At 41.0% G+C, this 19038-nt stretch overlaps 1 protein-coding gene across 6 annotated transcripts in view; it reads right to left on the bottom strand.

Annotated features, from left to right (window-relative positions):
* The window catches only part of epha8 (eph receptor A8), a 136397-nt gene extending 121001 nt beyond the window's left edge, over window positions 1-15396 (bottom strand). For 4 of the 6 annotated variants that reach the window (XM_080302137.1, XM_080302138.1, XM_080302139.1 and 1 more), the window contains exons 1-2: window positions 15081-15304; window positions 5752-5832 (exon numbers count right to left, since the gene is read on the bottom strand). In XM_080302137.1, coding sequence (XP_080158263.1) covers window positions 5752-5832; window positions 15081-15168 — 169 coding nt within the window. In that variant the 5' untranslated portion in view covers window positions 15169-15304. Of the gene's footprint in view, window positions 1-5751; window positions 5833-15080 lie in introns of all 6 variants that reach the window. The other 2 variants (XM_026169027.2, XM_026169028.2) reach the window with 1 other exon arrangement.
* Between the last annotated feature and the right edge of the window lie 3642 nt (window positions 15397-19038).

Below are 19038 nucleotides of genomic sequence, written 5' to 3'. Positions count from 1 at the left end.
TGTATAGAGAGCGACAGCACTGATTGGTGAGTGATGATAATTTGCGCACCAATTCCTCTGACATCGTCTTATTAATCGTTAGCTTACTACGCAAACATGACAAGTGAAATCTCCCGCAGCTTAAACATGTGAGAGGTTGATCGCGCAGAGAATCGCTGAGCTTATGTAAGTCCGTGTGTAAAAGCAGCAGGATATATATTTTAGTTCTGCTGAGCCAAATAAGACAGGTCAGGGTGAAGAAGTGACAGCCAAAGAAAAGCTTACCATAAAACGGAGAAGTTATGACAAATCAGACTATAAGGCAAAAAGAAAGTGCAGCTTTATGGTTTCATGGACAAAATAATTTCTGTGGCTGCAATATGACGAGCTAAATAACCAGGGCTGCACATAAGTGGTCCGCAGGTGCGCATTCGCTGTCAAAATAAAAAACGCGCACAAGATAAGAAGTTGCAACACGTGTTTGCATACATAAGATTTTCAGGAGGAGGACAGACATTTGTTTAGAACTCTTAAAGATGTCGAAGAAGCTCCTTTAAGCAATTACTGTGATGTTCCTCCACCTCCAAAGAAATGTCAGAAGGAGTCCGAACCACAAAAGAAGTATTCTCGGAAAAGTGGTTGCAGGAGGTGAGCTGGCTTCAAACAAATGATGAACGCACAGAGATGTGGTGCAGAATGTGCCGTGAAAATTTAATAAATGACAAATTAAAAAGGCATGAACATTTTTTTTTGCATCGAAAAAATATCGAACCGTGACACTAAAGTATCGAACCGAACCGAACCGTGAATTTTGTGTATCGTTGCACCCCTAATATATATATATATATATATATATATATATATATATATATATATATATATATATATATATATATATATATATATATATATATATACATATTTATTTATTTATTTATTTTTACTCTAAATGCTAAGGTTACTTCAGGAGAAGGTAATTCATAGGCTAGATGCTGATGCAAGACATTGAGATAGACTTTTCCAAACCTTTTGCCAAAATACCAAAATACTCTTCATTTAATGTATTCACTTTCTCCTCCTTTTATCTTTCTCCCCTATCTGTGTATAAAAGTAAAATATCTTGAACTGTTTCCTTTAGACTAACGCTTCACATTTTCCAGACATTAATATCATCCCCACTGAGATAACTCAGTTAGATGTGTGTGTGGGAGCATGCACATGTACATATGTGTAGCCCCGCGTGCAGAGTACATGTGTGTCTGGATTTTCATCATTCCCCTTGCCAGGTATTAATTTCATCAGGGCTGTGATATATGAACAGATTACTGGTGTAAAACGCATTATTTCCTTATGGAAACAGGCCCTGGGAGAGATCCATCAGCCTGTTTCATAGTTGCTTTGGGGCTTACTGCATCATACATGAGCACTTGGCTTACCTGCCGTAGTCACCGATGGAATGCACTCTCCCGCACTCAATATGAAATCAAGACTGGATCGTTTTTCAAACTCTTTATAAAAGAAGTCACTTTCATGTCTAAATAGGGAAGTAAATGCAGGTCTTCTATCTTTCTAGTTAAGTCGGTTAGTGATTCTAAATTCTACCTGCAGTCGCAGTCAGAGGTTTGGACTTTTAATGATTTCTTTGAACTATTCTTTTTCCAGGATGGAATGATTGTACAGTATAGAGTTTTGGCTCATTATCTTGCGGTAGGATGAACCCCTGACACACTAGGTGCACATACCAGAGGGTATTGCATGGCGCTGCAGAATGCTGTGGTAGCCAATTTGGTTCAGGCTGCCTCTCACTCTGTACAAGTCACCGACCCTGGATCCAGCAAAACAGCCCCAGACCATCATACTTCCTGATGGTGATGATGCCACACACTGTGGAATCATCCTTTCGCCTACTTGACAGCATACAGAAATCCTGCATCATGAACCAAAGATTTAAGAGTTTGATTCATCCAGCCATAACACCTTCTTCAAGTTGTTAGTAGTCCAATGGTGGTGTTCCATGGTCCAGCAAGCCTCTTACAGCTCGAAGTCTTCTCTTCACAGTTGAAACTGAGACTTGCTTACTACAGGGAGTGCAGAATTATTAGGCAAGTTGTATTTTTGAGGAATAATTTTATTATTGAACAACCATGTTCTCAATGAACCCATAAAACTCATTAATATCAAAGCTGAATGTTTTTGGAAGTAGTTTTTAGTTTGTTTTTAGTTTTAGCTATTTTAGGGGGATATCTGTGTGTGCAGGTGACTATTACTGTGCATAATTATTAGGCAACTTAACAAAAAACAAATATATACCCATTTCAATTATTTATTTTTACCAGTGAAACCAATATAACATCTCCACATTCACAAATATACATTTCTGACATTCAAAAACAAAACAAAAACTAATCAGCGACCAATATAGCCACCTTTCTTTGCAAGGACACTCAAAAGCCTGCCATCCATGGATTCTGTCAGTGTTTTGATCTGTTCACCATCAACATTGCGTGCAGCAGCAACCACAGCCTCCCAGACACTGTTCAGAGAGGTGTACTGTTTTCCCTCCTTGTAAATCTCACATTTGATGATGGACCACAGGTTCTCAATGGGGTTCAGATCAGGTGAACAAGGAGGCCATGTCATTAGTTTTTCTTCTTTTATACCCTTTCTTGCCAGCCACGCTGTGGAGTACTTGGACGCGTGTGATGGAGCATTGTCCTGCATGAAAATCATGTTTTTCTTGAAGGATGCAGACTTCTTCCTGTACCACTGCTTGAAGAAGGTGTCTTCCAGAAACTGGCAGTAGGACTGGGAGTTGAGCTTGACTCCATCCTCAACCCGAAAAGGCCCCACAAGCTCATCTTTGATGATACCAGCCCAAACCAGTACTCCACCTCCACCTTGCTGGCGTCTGAGTCGGACTGGAGCTCTCTGCCTTTACCAATCCAGCCACGGGCCCATCCATCTGGCCCATCAAGACTCACTCTCATTTCATCAGTCCATAAAACCTTAGAAAAACCAGTCTTGAGATATTTCTTGGCCCAGTCTTGACGTTTCAGCTTGTGTGTCTTGTTCAGTGGTGGTCGTCTTTCAGCCTTTCTTACCTTGGCCATGTCTCTGAGTATTGCACACCTTGTGCTTTTGGGCATCCAGTGATGTTGCAGCTCTGAAATATGGCCAAACTGGTGGCAAGTGGCATCTTGGCAGCTGCACGCTTGACTTTTCTCAGTTCATGGGCAGTTATTTGGCGCCTTGGTTTTTCCACACGCTTCTTGCGACCCTGTTGACTATTTTGAATGAAACGCTTGATTGTTCGATGATCACGCTTCAGAAGCTTTGCAATTTTGAGACTGCTGCATCCCTCTGCAAGATATCTCACTATTTTTGACTTTTCTGAGCCTGTCAAGTCCTTCTTTTGACCCATTTTGCCAAACGAAAGAACGTTGCCTAATAATTATGCACACCTGATATAGGGTGTTGATGTCATTAGACCACACCCCTTCTCATTACAGAGATGCACATCACCTAATATGCTTAATTGGTAGTAGGCTTTCGAGCCTATACAGCTTGGAGTAAGACAACATGCATGAAGACGATGATGTGGACAAAATACTCATTTGCCTAATAATTCTGCACTCCCTGTACGACCACTATTAAGCTGTGCTTGAAGCTGTTGTCCTGTGAGCCACCTATCAGTTTGCCCCAGTTTCTGAGTGCTCACTGACACCTTGACTTTCTTTGCAATTTCTCTGTAGGAAAGACCTACATTTTTAAGTGTTATGATGGTCCGTGTCTCTTCCATTGTTAATTGCCTTTTTCTCACCATTTTTGTAGCAACACACTACTTTCTGTGGTACAATACAGTTCAACTAATGCTTACAAGAGTATGGTACCACAGTGTGTTCCAACAATGCTTTTATGCAGACAGAGGGGGTTGGAAGTAATCCGGAAAAGCTGGAACACTTGTAGGAATTAGTAGCACTAGTTTTCAAGACTTGATCAACCTCCATTGCTGCATCCTTTGTTTCACCTCTGGCAGTTCACCACTTACCTTTGTACCATTTCAAGCAATTCATTGGACATGAATGATTTTAATTGCAATAAATAACTGGAAAACTTCTGACCAGTAGTGTAAGCTGTACAATCATTCTAAAATTACCATGATATTCATGCCCATGATGACTGAATGTGAACCTCTGACCACAACTGTAAGTGTGAATTTGAAGATGAAGCTAAACAACCACCCATCCATTGATCAGAGACCCCAGTGCAGAGATTGCTGATGAAATTATGGTCTCAGTCTCCAGTTCCAGTTCATATTCTCATGCTGCAATGATAGTTATTTTGTACATTATGGTTCCCGTGAGAGTCAAACAGGACGGTAGGTAAAGCAGGGTGTGCTTTACCGTGCCAACTGATAAGTCACTAGTTTTATTGTGCGTACGGTTCTCATTCACTTCTGTTGAATATTCATTATATCTGGCCAAAAAGCACCAAGATTGTGTGGTGAAGCTCCAGGCTTCTTTACACACTTTATACAATCTGTGGAAACAAAGTTTGAGGATTGTCTATTTTGACTCTCATCCAAAGCCAGTTGACTCAGGAAGGTGCAACAAAGGAAATTACTTTGACACAGCAGCAGTGGCTGAGCAAACTGTTTCCACTTAGGTGGCTGGCCAGTGACCAGGGCAAATAGTCAGTAGGTTTTGGGTCACCGACTCTTTCATTTAATCACTCACACAACAGCGACTGCTCAATGAGCTCCGTGCCTCGTATTGCAAATACACATTTACGAGTCGTGTGGGCTTTTCTTTCATATAATCATTGCCAGATGAAGGTATTTGTGATACCCTTATCATGGTGAAACAGTGTCACTTTGATGAAATAGTGGCAACAGAAACTAGTACAGGTCATACTGGGGGACTGTCATTTATGTTTTTGTCTTTAACCTCTCTTTAATGTTGCTTTAAAGTATTCATCTGTTGGTGAATTAACAGTACCGTTTGAATGGGATGAAGAGCAGGAAGACATTTAGATGTACTTCCACCTTAGTATTGCCTTAACTGGTTATTCAACTAGGTAAGCATTTAATATTAATCGAGCATGCATCACTTTAGACAGCAGGAGGAACAGGAGCACACAGGCAAAAGCAGAAAATCCAAAGTTCCCAAAGAATAATCTGCATTTCAGTTTGACTAAAGTCATGCTTTAAAAGTGTTTTACCTTGATTTGGAGCAGCAGTCAAGCAAACAGAATAATAAATGAGCACACCGATATCAGTCTCCAAACGTTAGCATCTTTAAGCTAATGGTTATAGTGAACCAAATAAAGCTCTAACAGCAAAACTGTTGTGAGTAAAACTTTTTTAGTTTTGCACTGTTTTTCTTTAAATTAGTAAAAATATGTCTTTTAACAATCATCAAAAGAGTGCCTCTCTATTTTAAAATCTTAGGCTGATTCCTAATTAGTTTTGACATTAGTTTAGCATTTTAATAGTACTGCTAATGAGCAGATAAGACAAACCGCCTTGGTAGAAGTAAAATATCACTTTGTGATTGATGGTTCAGACCAATGTGACAGTGTGTTGAGGGCTGTAGTGGTAATTTCCTCTTCTTGACTCTCCTTCTTAACAAAGGCAGCAAAGCAGTGACAATGGTACTCCTCTAAGCGTCACATTCAGAGTGCAGTGACAGACAATGTCTTCCCATCTGAAGTGGTATCAGATCTAAAAATTTCAGGGTGGCTGTAGCTCAGGAGGTAGAGCAGGTCACTTACTGATCGGAAGGTTGGTGGTTCGATCCGTGGCTCCTTCAATCCCTGGGCAAGATACTAACCCCAAGTTGTTCTCTGATGCATCTATTGGAGCATGAATGTGTGTAAATGTACTTAGAAAACACTAAGTTCAGAGAATGGGTGTGAATGTGGCGTGTTGTATAGAGTGCTTTGAGTACTCCGGGAGAGTAGAAAAGCGCTATATAAGAATCTGTCCATTTACCATAAAAATTGAAAAGTGTGTGTATTTCATGGGTCATTCGGAACAGCACTGAAAATAATCTATTTTTACTTTCTACTTTAGAGGACATGGATTTACTCTCTCTCAGCTTGTTGCCGTTTGAGCTGCTGTGACTCAGAAAATTCTCTTCACAAAGTGAGCCTAGCACAAACTTTGAGTTTGACCTTATTAGTTGGATGGCTCTTTGTTGCAGCAGCAATTTGAACAGGTTGGCAGGTTTGCCAGCGTTTATCAGAGCATATTAGACCTTCACTGGGCTTCTATTAAACTTAATGAACATTTAAATCCTTTAATGGATTGAAGGGAATTGAGAGCGGCAAATTATCAGCTAGACACTCTCCACTGGTGTTGATAAAGACACTCACCGGTGGAACTTGAAGAGACACATTTTAGACAGCAAGCCTCCCTCTCTTTTCCCCTCTTCGTCTCACTTTGTTCTCTCACTGTGACTCTTTCCATCCCTCCTCCTTTCTCTCCTTTCACATTGTCCCTTCCCCCCTTATTCCTCTATCACACAGTCTCTCTTTTGTCTCTAACACAACCTGTACGCCTCTTCCAGTCTATAACAGAGGAGACAAAGCTGATGCTCCAGAGCCAGATCTTCGTCATTCATCAGTCCCCATGAAGGGAACATCATAGAGGTCTCTCTCCAGGAGGGATGTGCTAACACAGCCACAACAGCAGCCCATTACAGAGCTGTCAAGCATCACCTACAACTGTCTCTCACTCTTTCACTTTATCTTCAGCCATCCCAGTGAGGGATCTTCGAGCACACATGGTAGAAAGCACAGAAATGTGAATTACCCAGCAACACGCCTCCAATCAGAAAGAGCAGCAGAGCCGGCACAGAGGCTGCTGAACTCTGCTCAGCCCAGCTTCAGCTCCTTTTAATGGGTGGAAAGGGCTCTAGAGAGCCCCCTGTTTTGTGAGGCCTAGTCGGCTTCAGCTCCAGGAGGGCTACAAGAGCCAGTTGTATTGATCTGAAAGCTAGCTCCTGTATTTCTGCCGACAGCTGGCTAACAAGTCTGATGTCTCAATAAAGACTGGTGCCTGGGGGAGAACTGATATGTGTGTTGGAGGGGGGGGGAGGGGGGGGGCTGCTGGGTCAGCCAACAGCAACCTGTTAGAAGGCACACCAACAGACAAAGGAATGGAGCAGTTCGTGCCCTCTCTGTTTTTAAATGCACTCTGACAGCACTCCCCTGCTCAGGATGACACTGTAAACTGTACTGAGCTCAAACTCAGAAGAAAAGGAGAAGAACATTTTATGCTCACTTCAAATGCAATACATTAAAGTAAAGTGCAGTCATTTGCTGTTAAAGCATAATTAATAAAACTCTGACTTCAAAGACTGTTTTATTCCTCGTTTTCAAGGTAAAATCGTGACTAACTAAAACAAAGCTGTGTTATATATCTCTTAATGCTCCCCACTCCATTATTGATCGGGACCAGACAGCTTTAAGTGATAGAGCAAAACAAACAAAAGAAGAATGTTGGTGAGAAAGAAACACAACATGACAGACTGATTGATTGGTGAGGCCGGGCTTGTATTTTTTATGCATGAGACTTCAGGATATAGTTTGGCCGCTTTGTGTGGCAAAGGGCTGGAAGGAAATATCAATAAAAAGGCTTGCAAGATAAAATATTGTCTGAAATTCTGTCTGCCTCATCAATCAATCCGTCTGTCATGTTGTGTTCAAGTTTACCTGTTTTATGTATGAGGTTTTGAATAGACTTGCACCATATCCTGGGAATTAATTGATTAATTGAAAAAATGGACTGTGTGGTTGGCACAAGGACCACCACTAGAGGGGACTGTGAGGTAGCACAAAAGGGCACTATTTAGACAAACTGTGCTGACAGTAAAGGGAAATAAATGTGGGAATAGGTTACCAGCAGTCCGCGACCCTGAGAAGGATAAGCGTGTTTACACTCACTCTTTCAAAGAGATGCAAGTAAAACACAGCAAAAAATAAATAAAATCAAAGATTCAGCAGTCGCTCTTAAATCTGTTGTCACCTGTTTAGCAGGAGTGGGGCGGGTGGAGGTTTGCCCGGTGCCACAGCGGTTATGTCAGTGGGAGGATCCGGGGGGTTCTCTGTGAATTTCCCATTCCCGTGGGATCGTGCTTGGCGCCAGCTCAGATTTGAAGTTAAATTTTTCGCTGAACAACCAAGTTTTCTTTCCACACAGAATGTACAGCAGACGCTAATGTTTTTGTCACTTTTTACCAAATAAAATTTAAAGTAATGTCAGTACTTCCAAGCTTTAAACGCTGCATGGTTGTACTCTAGCTGAACTCCATATGATCCATTGTTGATCTGCACACGTTGCTGCCACGGACGCACGCACGCTCGTACGTCATTGTCATGAGACACTCTCACAAACAAAATCACGGTTTAGTAACGTAGTAATGCAGCGTGTTTATGGGAAAGTAACTTTTTTGCAATAGTAATCCCTTACATTACTTGAAAAAAGTAATCAGATTACAGTAACGGGTCACTTGTTACTAAACAAGGTCCATAAAGACATGGATGAGTAAGTTTGCTGTTGAAGAAGTTGACTGACCAACAAAGAGTCCTGACCTCACCCTGACAGAACACCTTTGGCATGAATTAGAGTGGAGACTGCGAGACAGGTCTTCTTGTCCAATATCAGCGTCTGACCTCACAAGTGTGATTTTGAATAATGGTCAGAAATGACCATAAACGCATTTCTAAACCTTGTGGAAAGTCTTCTTAAAACGTTGACTTTCCCTGGGACACTCTAAGCCTTAGATTTGTTCTTTAACCCATTCAGAGGTGGACTCGTTGGTTCGTTTGTGATCATTGTCCTGCTCTATAACCCAAGTGCCTTTGAGCTTCAGGGTACAAACTGAAGGCAGGACGTGCTCCTTTAGGATTTTCTGGTGGAAAGTAGAACAAAAGCAAAACAGCCTCAGATCATCACACTATCACCATGTTTGACTTTTGGTATGATGTTGTTTTAATGAAATGCAGACCCAAGACATGCTGGAGAGATTACATCTCTTGGCAGGCCTGTGAATGCCTCTGTGCCCCCCAGATAAACTGAAGGAGGGAGGTCTGAGCTTCTCGCCTTAGACTCCTCCCTCTGCGAGTCGACCCAAAATAAGTAGAACAAGATGAATGGATGAATTAGTTTTACGTGAGATGTAGGGGCACTCAAACCTTGCAGAAAATTCATCTCGTCTGTCCACAGAATGTTTTCCCAAAAGTCTTGGTCATCACAGTGGTTTTTTGTTTTTTCTAGCAAATTTGTGTTATTTTTGCTTTCTTATTATTGAATAATGAACACTAATCTAAACTGAGGCAAGTGGTGGCTGCAGTTCTTTGGGTGTTGTTCAGGGTTCCTTTGTGACCTCCTGGATGAGTCGTCAGTGCACTCTTGGTCTAATTTTGATCATTTTGGGTCCTGTGAAGATTCACCTCTGTTCCAAAATTTCCAAAAGAGTTTGTGGATAACTCTCAGAGTGATTCAGTGGAATCACAAAGCCTTCGACATATCTTTGTAACCTTTTAAAGTCTAGACTTTCTAGACTCAGTGACATTGTTACTCGTCTGTTACCTTATATAAAGGTGTGTTGAATTTTGAGTTCTTTTAGCTTTAATTTTACTTTGCAGGCGCTATTTAAGTGATTTTTTGATTTAACACTTCTGGAAGTAACAGGCCTGGGTGTGTGAAGTGAAACTGATCTCAATACTGTAGAATTACTTTTTCACATAGTCCCGAATAGGTGCGGGTAGTCCCCCCAATCTTAATTAATTAATCATAATTTAAAACTGCATTTTATATTTTATTAAGTATTATTTTATCTTAATATCAAAATTTGTTTGATGGCCTGAAATATTCAAGTGAGATAAATATAATAAAAAATAAATACAAATAAAATAAAAAAAATAAAAAATAAAATAGTAAAATAAAATAAATAAATAAATAAAAACAAATTATAAATAAATAAAAATTATGAAATAATAATAAAATTAAATAAAATTAAATTAAATAAACAACTTGGAAATCAGGAAGGGGCAAACACTGGAATACAAAACTAGAGGTAATTTAAATCAAGTCTCCGGAATTTATTTTGACCTTAAAGTTGTTCGAATATGAGATTTATTTTTTGGGTATCCCAAATAATAAAAAGTAAATAAACACATAAATAAATTGATATGAACAAAGCTCAATTCCTAGCACTTTTTCTAAAGCAACAATGTTTTATTGGTTTCTTTTTTTCCTCCCTCTAAATCCAAAAGATCAGAACCCACTTGCGGGTAGCGGTACATTTTAGCCACATGCTAAGAAGCATAGTTTCAGAAACTGTATGCTGCTACCTTAAATTGGGTCCCTTGAACATATTTGGGCCTCTGATAGGAAACATCCACTTGGCTATGTGAAAATAAAGGCACAGACGAGAACTTAACCCTAACCCTGCCTTTAAACTGCTCTCCAGCAACCTGGTAGATGTTGGGAGCTGAAGTAGCTTCAGTGCTTAAATCTAATAGCAACAATGCTTTTTCTTAACTCTGTAATGTGTTATAGAAAGGTTTCCTCTCTAAGCTATTAATTCTGTCAAGTCGTGCTACGTTTTATTTCCGTGTGATGTTGACAAAAAATGAAAAAGCGCTACATTCTCCATTGAGTGAGGAGAGATCAATATAAACAGCAGAGCTGACTCTAGCAGTGATCAAATTCAAAAGCTTTTCTTTTCACACAAGCAAAAATTTGTTTTTGCCTTCTATTGCACAAAGAGAAGCAAAAACAGCAACTCCCAACACTTCAGCTGCTTTCAACTTCTCCTTCTTCATTTCCTTTTTTAAATTATGTGCTCAAATTTTTCAAAAGTAAAGCAAAAATAATCCTGGCTGCGACTCATTGTTTTCTGCCTCTGGCTCTCGTTTCCCTAGCTGGTCTTCCTGCAGCAGAGGTATGTTGTAATAATCATCTACCTACAGTTTGCTCATTAGCAGTGAGTCCTGCTCTCTGCATGGGTCTTTTCATGTTCCTCAGTACTGACAACTACCTGAAGGAACGCTCTGTGTCCTCGATGGGAATGCGACAGTGTGAAACAGTGTGCCGGAGTTGAGTCAGGGACAGTACTCACAGACAGGATAAACTGCGCAGGGAAAACCACCACCCCCGTACAGGCAAAAGTTGCAATAATATGTGGGAGATGCAGCAAAATGTGTTGCTTCCTGTGCGAGTGTGTCTGTTTGGCCTATAATGACTTTTCTGCAGGCAGATACAAATACAGATGATAAGTATTTTGTGCCAGTAACTTTAATGTGGTCATTTTCATCCCTCAAAAACCTGTCAAAAATAGGTCAGTGTTTCCTCTGTGAATGGATTCTTAGAAAGCTTTATTACTGCAGCAAACAGCTCAAAGTTAGAGGAGCGTCTGCTGCTGGTGTTGATGTTTACAGCTCACAGCTTCAAGAGACTTGCAAAAAAATTATATAAAAATAAACACACACTGAACATGAACTGAAAAACTTAGTGTAACCACACAATTGCAAATGAATTCAATTTGAATATTAAAGACGGATATTTTTCCTCGTTTTTTCTGGTTGCTCGTTCCTACAGACCAGTGACCATCACATACCTGACTCCAGCTTGTTTGTCTTGGTCAACAGAAAAAAAGTGATGAACATGATAAGCATGAAGAAGTGTTATTCCGAAACACAATCAGAATCTGGAAATTAAAAAATCACTTTATGGAAAAAAAAAGAATGGAATAGAATACAAACGACTTTATGTTTGACAACATTTCATCATGAGAGGAGCTGGTGGGTTTAATAATTCACTGGAACATTTCAAAATCATATAGATTCTCTGTATTTAATGTAATTTAAAAATAATTGTGCTACTTAAAGTGTTTTTTTTTAACTTTGGCTTCTGTATATTACACAGAAATATTAAAATCTCAAGCATTAAAGATAAAGCACGCAACATTAGAGATAAAGATATAGTGCTATTTTTAATGATTGCTTCATTACAATAATTTGAATAATTTGCTTAAATTTTTTCTTTAATTTTCTTTTTTATAGGTTATATTCAAGATTAAAAGGAAAATCAAAAACAGCGCTCACCTGCAAGACTGCATCTAAATTGTGTCAAAAGAAAATCACGTCTCCAAAGTTGTTTACTATTGAAGATTTGTTTTTATGTTAATTACTTTTTAACCAATTCACTTTAGTGTTGCCTGTGTACCAAAACTATTATCACTGTGCCATAATACCATGTTGTTTTCATAGGCACAAAGTTGTACAAGCTGCACAGCCTTTTCACACTTTACTTCCTTGCTTTATGTGACTCGTGATATTCTAAATTCCATCTCTGTAAATGAAATACGTTGCTAAGCATACAAGCCGTACATCGTGGCAGGTTTGCCTACAGCTCCTCTTTTTTTCTGCCTAGAAAACAGCAGTGATCGGATTCTATAATAATTACTGTAGCTGTCGGGCACACAATAGATTCGGTGCAAGATTCAATATTGCACATCTCCAGCTGAAGAACATCCAGACACATGAGATGTCAAAATATCATTTGCTTTCCCTTTGTCTCTTTGTTCCTCGAGGTCTGACCCCTCCTAAACACAGATCCACGCACACACACAAACAGAGTTGCTCCAAGTAACTAAATGACGATGTTTGAAGGACACTTAAGGTTTGATGAGCTGAATATATACAATTCAAAGTCTCACTGTGTGTGAAAGCGCAGGCAGCCTCACATACACACCTCTGGCCATTTGTATGGATCTGCACACGATGAATACGATGAACAAAAACAAAATGGCTGGCCCTGGCTCGTGCTCTGATATACGTACTCAAGTCAGTCAGAGCTCTGCACGGTTGCAGTGCCCGCTCTTTCAACAATGTAATTCTTAGCGCTTTATCTGCATTTTTAGCTATCTTTTCCATGTACATGTAATATCTAGAATTGCCCTCAGGTCAAACTGCAGAAAAGCAAAGGAGAGAATTAACGTTTCATCGTTTTAATTCTTTTTTTTAATTCAGCGGGATACAGACAAAACTACCGAAATAAAAAAATTGTTATCTTTTTTGCATCAACTTCTGACTTGAGCTTAATTGCATGTCTTTATTTCGATAAATGATGATAAGACCATAGGATTTCGAGGGATGGTTTTATATATATTTGTATAGATAGATAGATAGATAGATAGATAGATAGATAGATAGATAGATAGATAGATAGATAGATAGATAGATAGATAGATAGATAGATAGATAGATAGATAGATAGATAGATAGATAGATAGATAGACAGATATTATCACCACTCAGAGGTCCTCTTTAAATAGAGTGAGAACGTCTTGTTGTGAGCAGGAATCATTTGTCCTCTGACTGAGATCTTGAATCGCTCAGTAGAAGCAGCTTTATTCTGAGCTTTTCAAACTTTGCTGTGACAGAACAAAGACACTAAGTGTACTAAAGGGAGAACCAGAATAAAAACACTTACTGTCTATCATAACATCTGTTTCCGTGTTTTCTAAGCTTCTGCACCATCTGAATGGGACCTTTAAATTGTATTTGTTAGAAGCAGTGGGAATAAGAGGAATAACATTTACTTTAAAGCATTTTTAGGGGGGATTTCCAAACATGATCGTCTTCATTGTTAGGCAAAAAATACCAAAGGGATGCACTTCTATCATTTTTTATTTTTCCCACATTTCCTGTCAAATTAAGCCAAATCTTCTAAGAAAACTAATATTAACTCTTACTTCAGCGAATTGGAATATTAGAATATGAAACCATGTTGATTTAAATGGGTTTGCACTGCGCCAGTATTCTCAACAGTTTTTTATTAAGGTGGATTGAGACACTTTTGGACCTAAAATGATGGACAGTGAAACTTTTGTGAATTTCTACCAATTTGGGGGGAGCGTTGTTTGGGTTTTTTTGTTTGTTTGTTTGTTTGTTTTGCGTTTACATTTAGATTTGGAGTGAGACGGACAAGTTCTTAAATTCAGTTAGCATATATGTCTGAGCAATGGGCTCCAGTCACCGTGGGCTGAATGTCAAGAGCAAAGGCACAGGAAGAATGGGAGTGCTTTACATGGAAGTGGATATGAGCGAACACTGTGGTCCAATCAGCACCAATCAGGACGGGACCGCCGAAGGATGGAGAGGTAAATAAAATGTGACATGCAGATATCGCAGGACTGAACGTGTCTCACCTCACCCTACTTGACTTCATACTGGATACTTCTCCACCACTGAGGCAATCCCGCCCCACACACTCTCACACACACAGTCATCTTTTTTTGCTGCTTTTTTCTTGTCTTCCTGCAGCAGATAAAGCTCAGTGTTGTCACGAGGGGTGAAGAAGAGGCCCTAACAGTTGAGCCGCTGCTGTCACTCAGCCTCCTGAGATCAGACCTATGTCAAGGACCGTGTCACACTCACAAACTAATATAAAGGAAGGTGTCGGGGGACTCTGTGGCGTGTGCGCGCAGCATTAGTTGAACAAGTGATAACAACAGTTTTCCGTCTCATGGTGGAAAGATGAAGGACAAGAGGATGGAAGAAAACAAACCCAGGCTGGGCTTTAGGGAACAAAGTGTGTGGAACAAGAGTATAGGACACACACACACACACACTTTTTCAAGACGCTCACACAAGTGAGGATTCATGAAAATTTTCGGTTCAGATAAAAAAAGAGCGCAGACACACACACTTTCACGTCACCGCCTAAGCCCTCAGCAGACACATGCGCCGTTACTGCAGCTGACACGCAACCCGGCCAAATATGAGCAATGTCAAGACGAGTTCATACGTACACATGCAGACATCAGGCGGATTTCCTTGAGTTGCTCCGCAAAGCAAACTTTGATGTCTTGCCCCTGGGTTGAGACATCCTCTCTGAAGTGTGTGTTTACATTTGTTAATGTGTTTGTGTGCGTGCGTGTCATGCATTGACTCATTGTCGCTGTGTTCTTCACACTGGAGCGCCACATGTATGAAGTTAATCCCCGCTGTCTGACTATATGCATTATTTAATTCTGTCTGTTCAAATTAACACACACACACACAAAGACTCTCTCTCTCTTTCTTACCTTCATTGCTGTTACTTCCCGAGGTGCCCACAGCCTGTAGTGATATAGTCCATAGCAGCATCGCAGCCAGCCCCGGATCTGAAGCCATGGTGTTCTCCCTCACACCCCGCCAGTCTCCCTCTGCCTCTCTCTCCCTCTCTCCTCTCTTACTCCCTCACCCTCACTCTCCCTCTCTGCAACTCACTGCCTCTTCCTCTCTCTCTCTGTGCTCTCTCCTCCTTCTTCTTCTTGTGTCCCAGGGTTGAAGAGAGAGTGAGAGCAGAGCGCTGAGGAGAGATTTTGCGTGTGTGTGTGAAGGCTGTGAGCTCATTGGGTTGGAGTTAGAGGCTGCCTCTGTGGCTCTCTTCAATCTGCCAGCTCCCTCATGCACACACACATACATAGATAGAGTTTCGGCAGGAAGAAGGAGGGAGGGAGGGACGGCCGCGTCTGTCAGAACGGTGGCAGCCAATTAGAGCGCGGCATTGGGAGTGAAAGCTCTCTCGGAACGCCACACCCTCCCTGTCCTACCTGCCTGGCCAACTCTCACTTTCTGTTTATCTCTCTGGGTCATGAGCTGGCACAGTGCTACACCCCAACTCCTCCCTCTCTCCCTCTCTCTCTCTACCTCTATTTACCCTCATTTGTCATTGGCTCGCCTCTCCCCAACAAACACACACTCTCACCTACCCAGTGGCAAATATCTGACTGATGGGATAAACTGAAAACAGCAGCATGTCTGCAAGGCCCAAGGACAATGATCGGTTATCGATCATCCATATTGCATTCATAAAGCTATTACCTTCACTATGACCAGGTGCAGCACAGCGCAACTTCACATATGTGTGTCTGTGTGTGTGAGAAGCACTGTTATTCTAGCACTGTGATCAAGCATTGATTCATGCGATGGTGGGAAATGTGCAAGATCACGGCACGTGTCCAGGTCAATGATCTTTTTTTCCCCGCACTCTCGATATGCTTCGTTGCAGTGACCTGAGCCACAGTAAAGTAAAATTGCTGCACATGCAGAGGCACATGTGCGTGCAAACACTGGTTTAGAAGGCTGACAGAAAAATTGATTTTATTGGTCAGTCTGTCAAATGTCACTTTAACCACATTTACATTCATGAGGTGTGAATGCAGTGAACTGATGTAAAACTAACAATATACAGCTGACAAAATATCCTTAGCAGTTCTGGGTCCGCTCATGTCGCATGTTTTGAAAACTGGAGACAAGCTGCTGAACAGACCTTGAGGTGAGAGTGTTTGCTCAGCTACTGTTTCAATGTTAACACGAAGCACCAACCTCTGGAGCTTAAAAATGAAGCCAACACAGGAAGTGCCAAAAATTGCAGGTCCTCCAACCTTACAGCATTAAAGTGCATGTTTACACCCTGGTGCGTAGTGTTTCCTCCCTACTGAACAACTCTACAATAGGTGAAGTGTGTTAAAAGTTGTATTTTGTTCAGGCTTAAAATTAGAGACCTGCCTGCTCAGAGAGTTAGCTGTAGCCAGTGGCTGACTGTTAGCTCTCACCTCCGCTAACTAGTCCTTACCACCATGTCTGGATTTTTGGTGCCTTGTGAAGGATTTTAATGGACTTACCTCATAAATATTGTAGTTTGCCAACCCACTCAAGGGGTTCCTGTCTGACAGACGCCAAGTGGTCAGACTGGGCAGCATCACCTCATCCCCCGTCACACTGAACACTGGTGCTCCACAGGGGTGTGTACTGAGCCCTCTCCTATACTCACTCTACACCTACGACTGCACGGCCACTAACAACTCCAACATCATTGTGAAGTTTGCGGACAACACTACAGTGGTGGGTCTTATCACCAACAGTGATGAGACAGCTTACAGGGAGGAGGTCAGCGCCCTGACCCACTGGTGTCAAGACAACCATCTCACCCTCAACGTCGCAAAGACAAAGGAGTTGATAGTGGACTTCCGGAGGTGCAGAGAAGTACACACCCCCATCACCATCAACGGCGCTGCTGTGGAGAGAGTGAGCAGCTTCCGGTTCCTTGGAGTACATCTGGCTGAGGATCTTACGTGGTCAGTACACACAAACAAAACAGTGAAGAAGGCCCAGCAGCGCCTCTTCTTTCTCAGGAGACTGAAAAGATTCGGCATGAGCCCCCGCATCCTCAGGACCTTCTATCACTGTGCCATTGAGAGCATCCTCACTGGATGCATCACCACCTGGTATGGCAACAGCACCGCCTACAACTGCAAAGCTCTCCAGCGAGTAGTGCGGTGCTCTGAACGGATAATTGGAGGTGAGCTTCCCTCCCTCCAAGACATCTACAGGAAGCGCTGCCTGAGGAAAGCGGGGAGGATCATCAAGGACTCCAGTCACCCCAGCCATAAACTGTTCAGACTACTTCCATCAGGAAGGAGGTTCTGCAGCATCCGGTCCCGTACCAGCAGACTGAGAGACAGCTTCTTCCACCAGGCCATCAGACTGCTGAACACGTCATAGACACCTCAGCTTCACTACTGGAACTTTAACATTATGCACTCCATACTGTACAGTAATGCCACTGTTTTGCACATGTCTCACTCTGTATATTTTATTTTATATATTCTATTTATTGTTTACTCTATTTAATTTGTAAAATATGTGTACACAGACACACACACACACACACACACACACACACACACACACACACACACACACACACACACACACACACACACACACACACACAGACACACACGTAGAAAAATATTTAGTATACACATCCAGAAATGCATACACTATTATATATTGTACATATATTTATTAGTTTCAGATGTAGCCATTCTTGTATTTTGCTTGTTTACATTATTGTATTTTGCATAACTCTGTTGCTTGTGAAGCTTGCACACAAGAATTTCACTCACATGTGCTGTACCAATGTACCTGCACATGTGATGTGACAATAAAAGTGATTTGATTTGATTTGATTTGATTTGAAGTGAAATTCTTGTACTTTATTAGCGTGCTACTTACCACTAATTAACAGCTCGCTAACTAAAATAGCTAATCTTAGCTGCCAAATAAGGTTTGCTCCGACTCCACTAAAAAAGGAAATAAATAAATAATCAGTAGTGAGAATTTTTTTCTATACAGTCTTTGGTGCACTTTCATTCGCTGTGTGTCTACTGGTGACAAATAGCATCAAACCTGTTTTCTATTTATTGTTTTCTATTTATTAATTATGGATAATTAGAGTTTTGTTCTTAGTTTCCATTTCTTCTAATAATATAATAATAACACTGCTTACTCTACTACTTTACTTTTTTCCACATAAAAAATTGCAGCTAATTAAAAAAAAAAAACAGACGAAAAAAAAATTTAATGGACGGGCATAATAACAGACGCCTTGGCTCCAACCTAGCATGCCAATCGTAGCACATGGAATATAAATAGTGCAAAAACTACATTATACTATAAAAGTGAAAAGTTATCTTTTAAATTAAGACGAGAGAAAGTCTACAGCAGTAACTGATGATCCTAAAATGCTCATAAAAACCAAACAAGATTGCGGACAAGAAACAGGGTAACTATGTGAGAATGCTGTTTGTTGATTACAGTTCAGCGTTTAACACAACAGTGCCCTGCTGTCATGGTCCTGGGCCATGTGGGCCCAGTATTCTTAGTTTTCATGTATTTTTGTATTTTGTTCTTTATTTAGGCCATGCTTCCTGGGTTGATCTGTTACGTTGTTCCTTATGTGTTTTCCCTTCGTGACTCTTACCCCCTGTGTGCCCCTCTGTGTATTTATGAGCCCTCGTCTCTCTTTGTGCTTTATTCTATGTTTTCCCTAGCCCGTTATGTCTGCGTTCTTCCCGTGCTCTCTCTCCTCCTGTCTGAACCTCTGTGCCTGTACCCGTCAGCGTTATGTTCACCCCGCCCTGTCTCGTTATGGTTATCTGTGTCACCTGTGTTCCCCGTGTGTTCCCACTTTCCTCGTTAACCCTCTGTGTA

The sequence above is a fragment of the Astatotilapia calliptera genome, chromosome 5, assembly GCF_964374335.1.
Source record: "Astatotilapia calliptera chromosome 5, fAstCal68.1, whole genome shotgun sequence".
In the NCBI taxonomy this organism is placed as follows: Eukaryota; Metazoa; Chordata; class Actinopteri; order Cichliformes; family Cichlidae; genus Astatotilapia; species Astatotilapia calliptera.
Note: the sequence above shows the minus strand (reverse complement) of the source record. Positions and strands in the feature narration are given on the sequence as shown.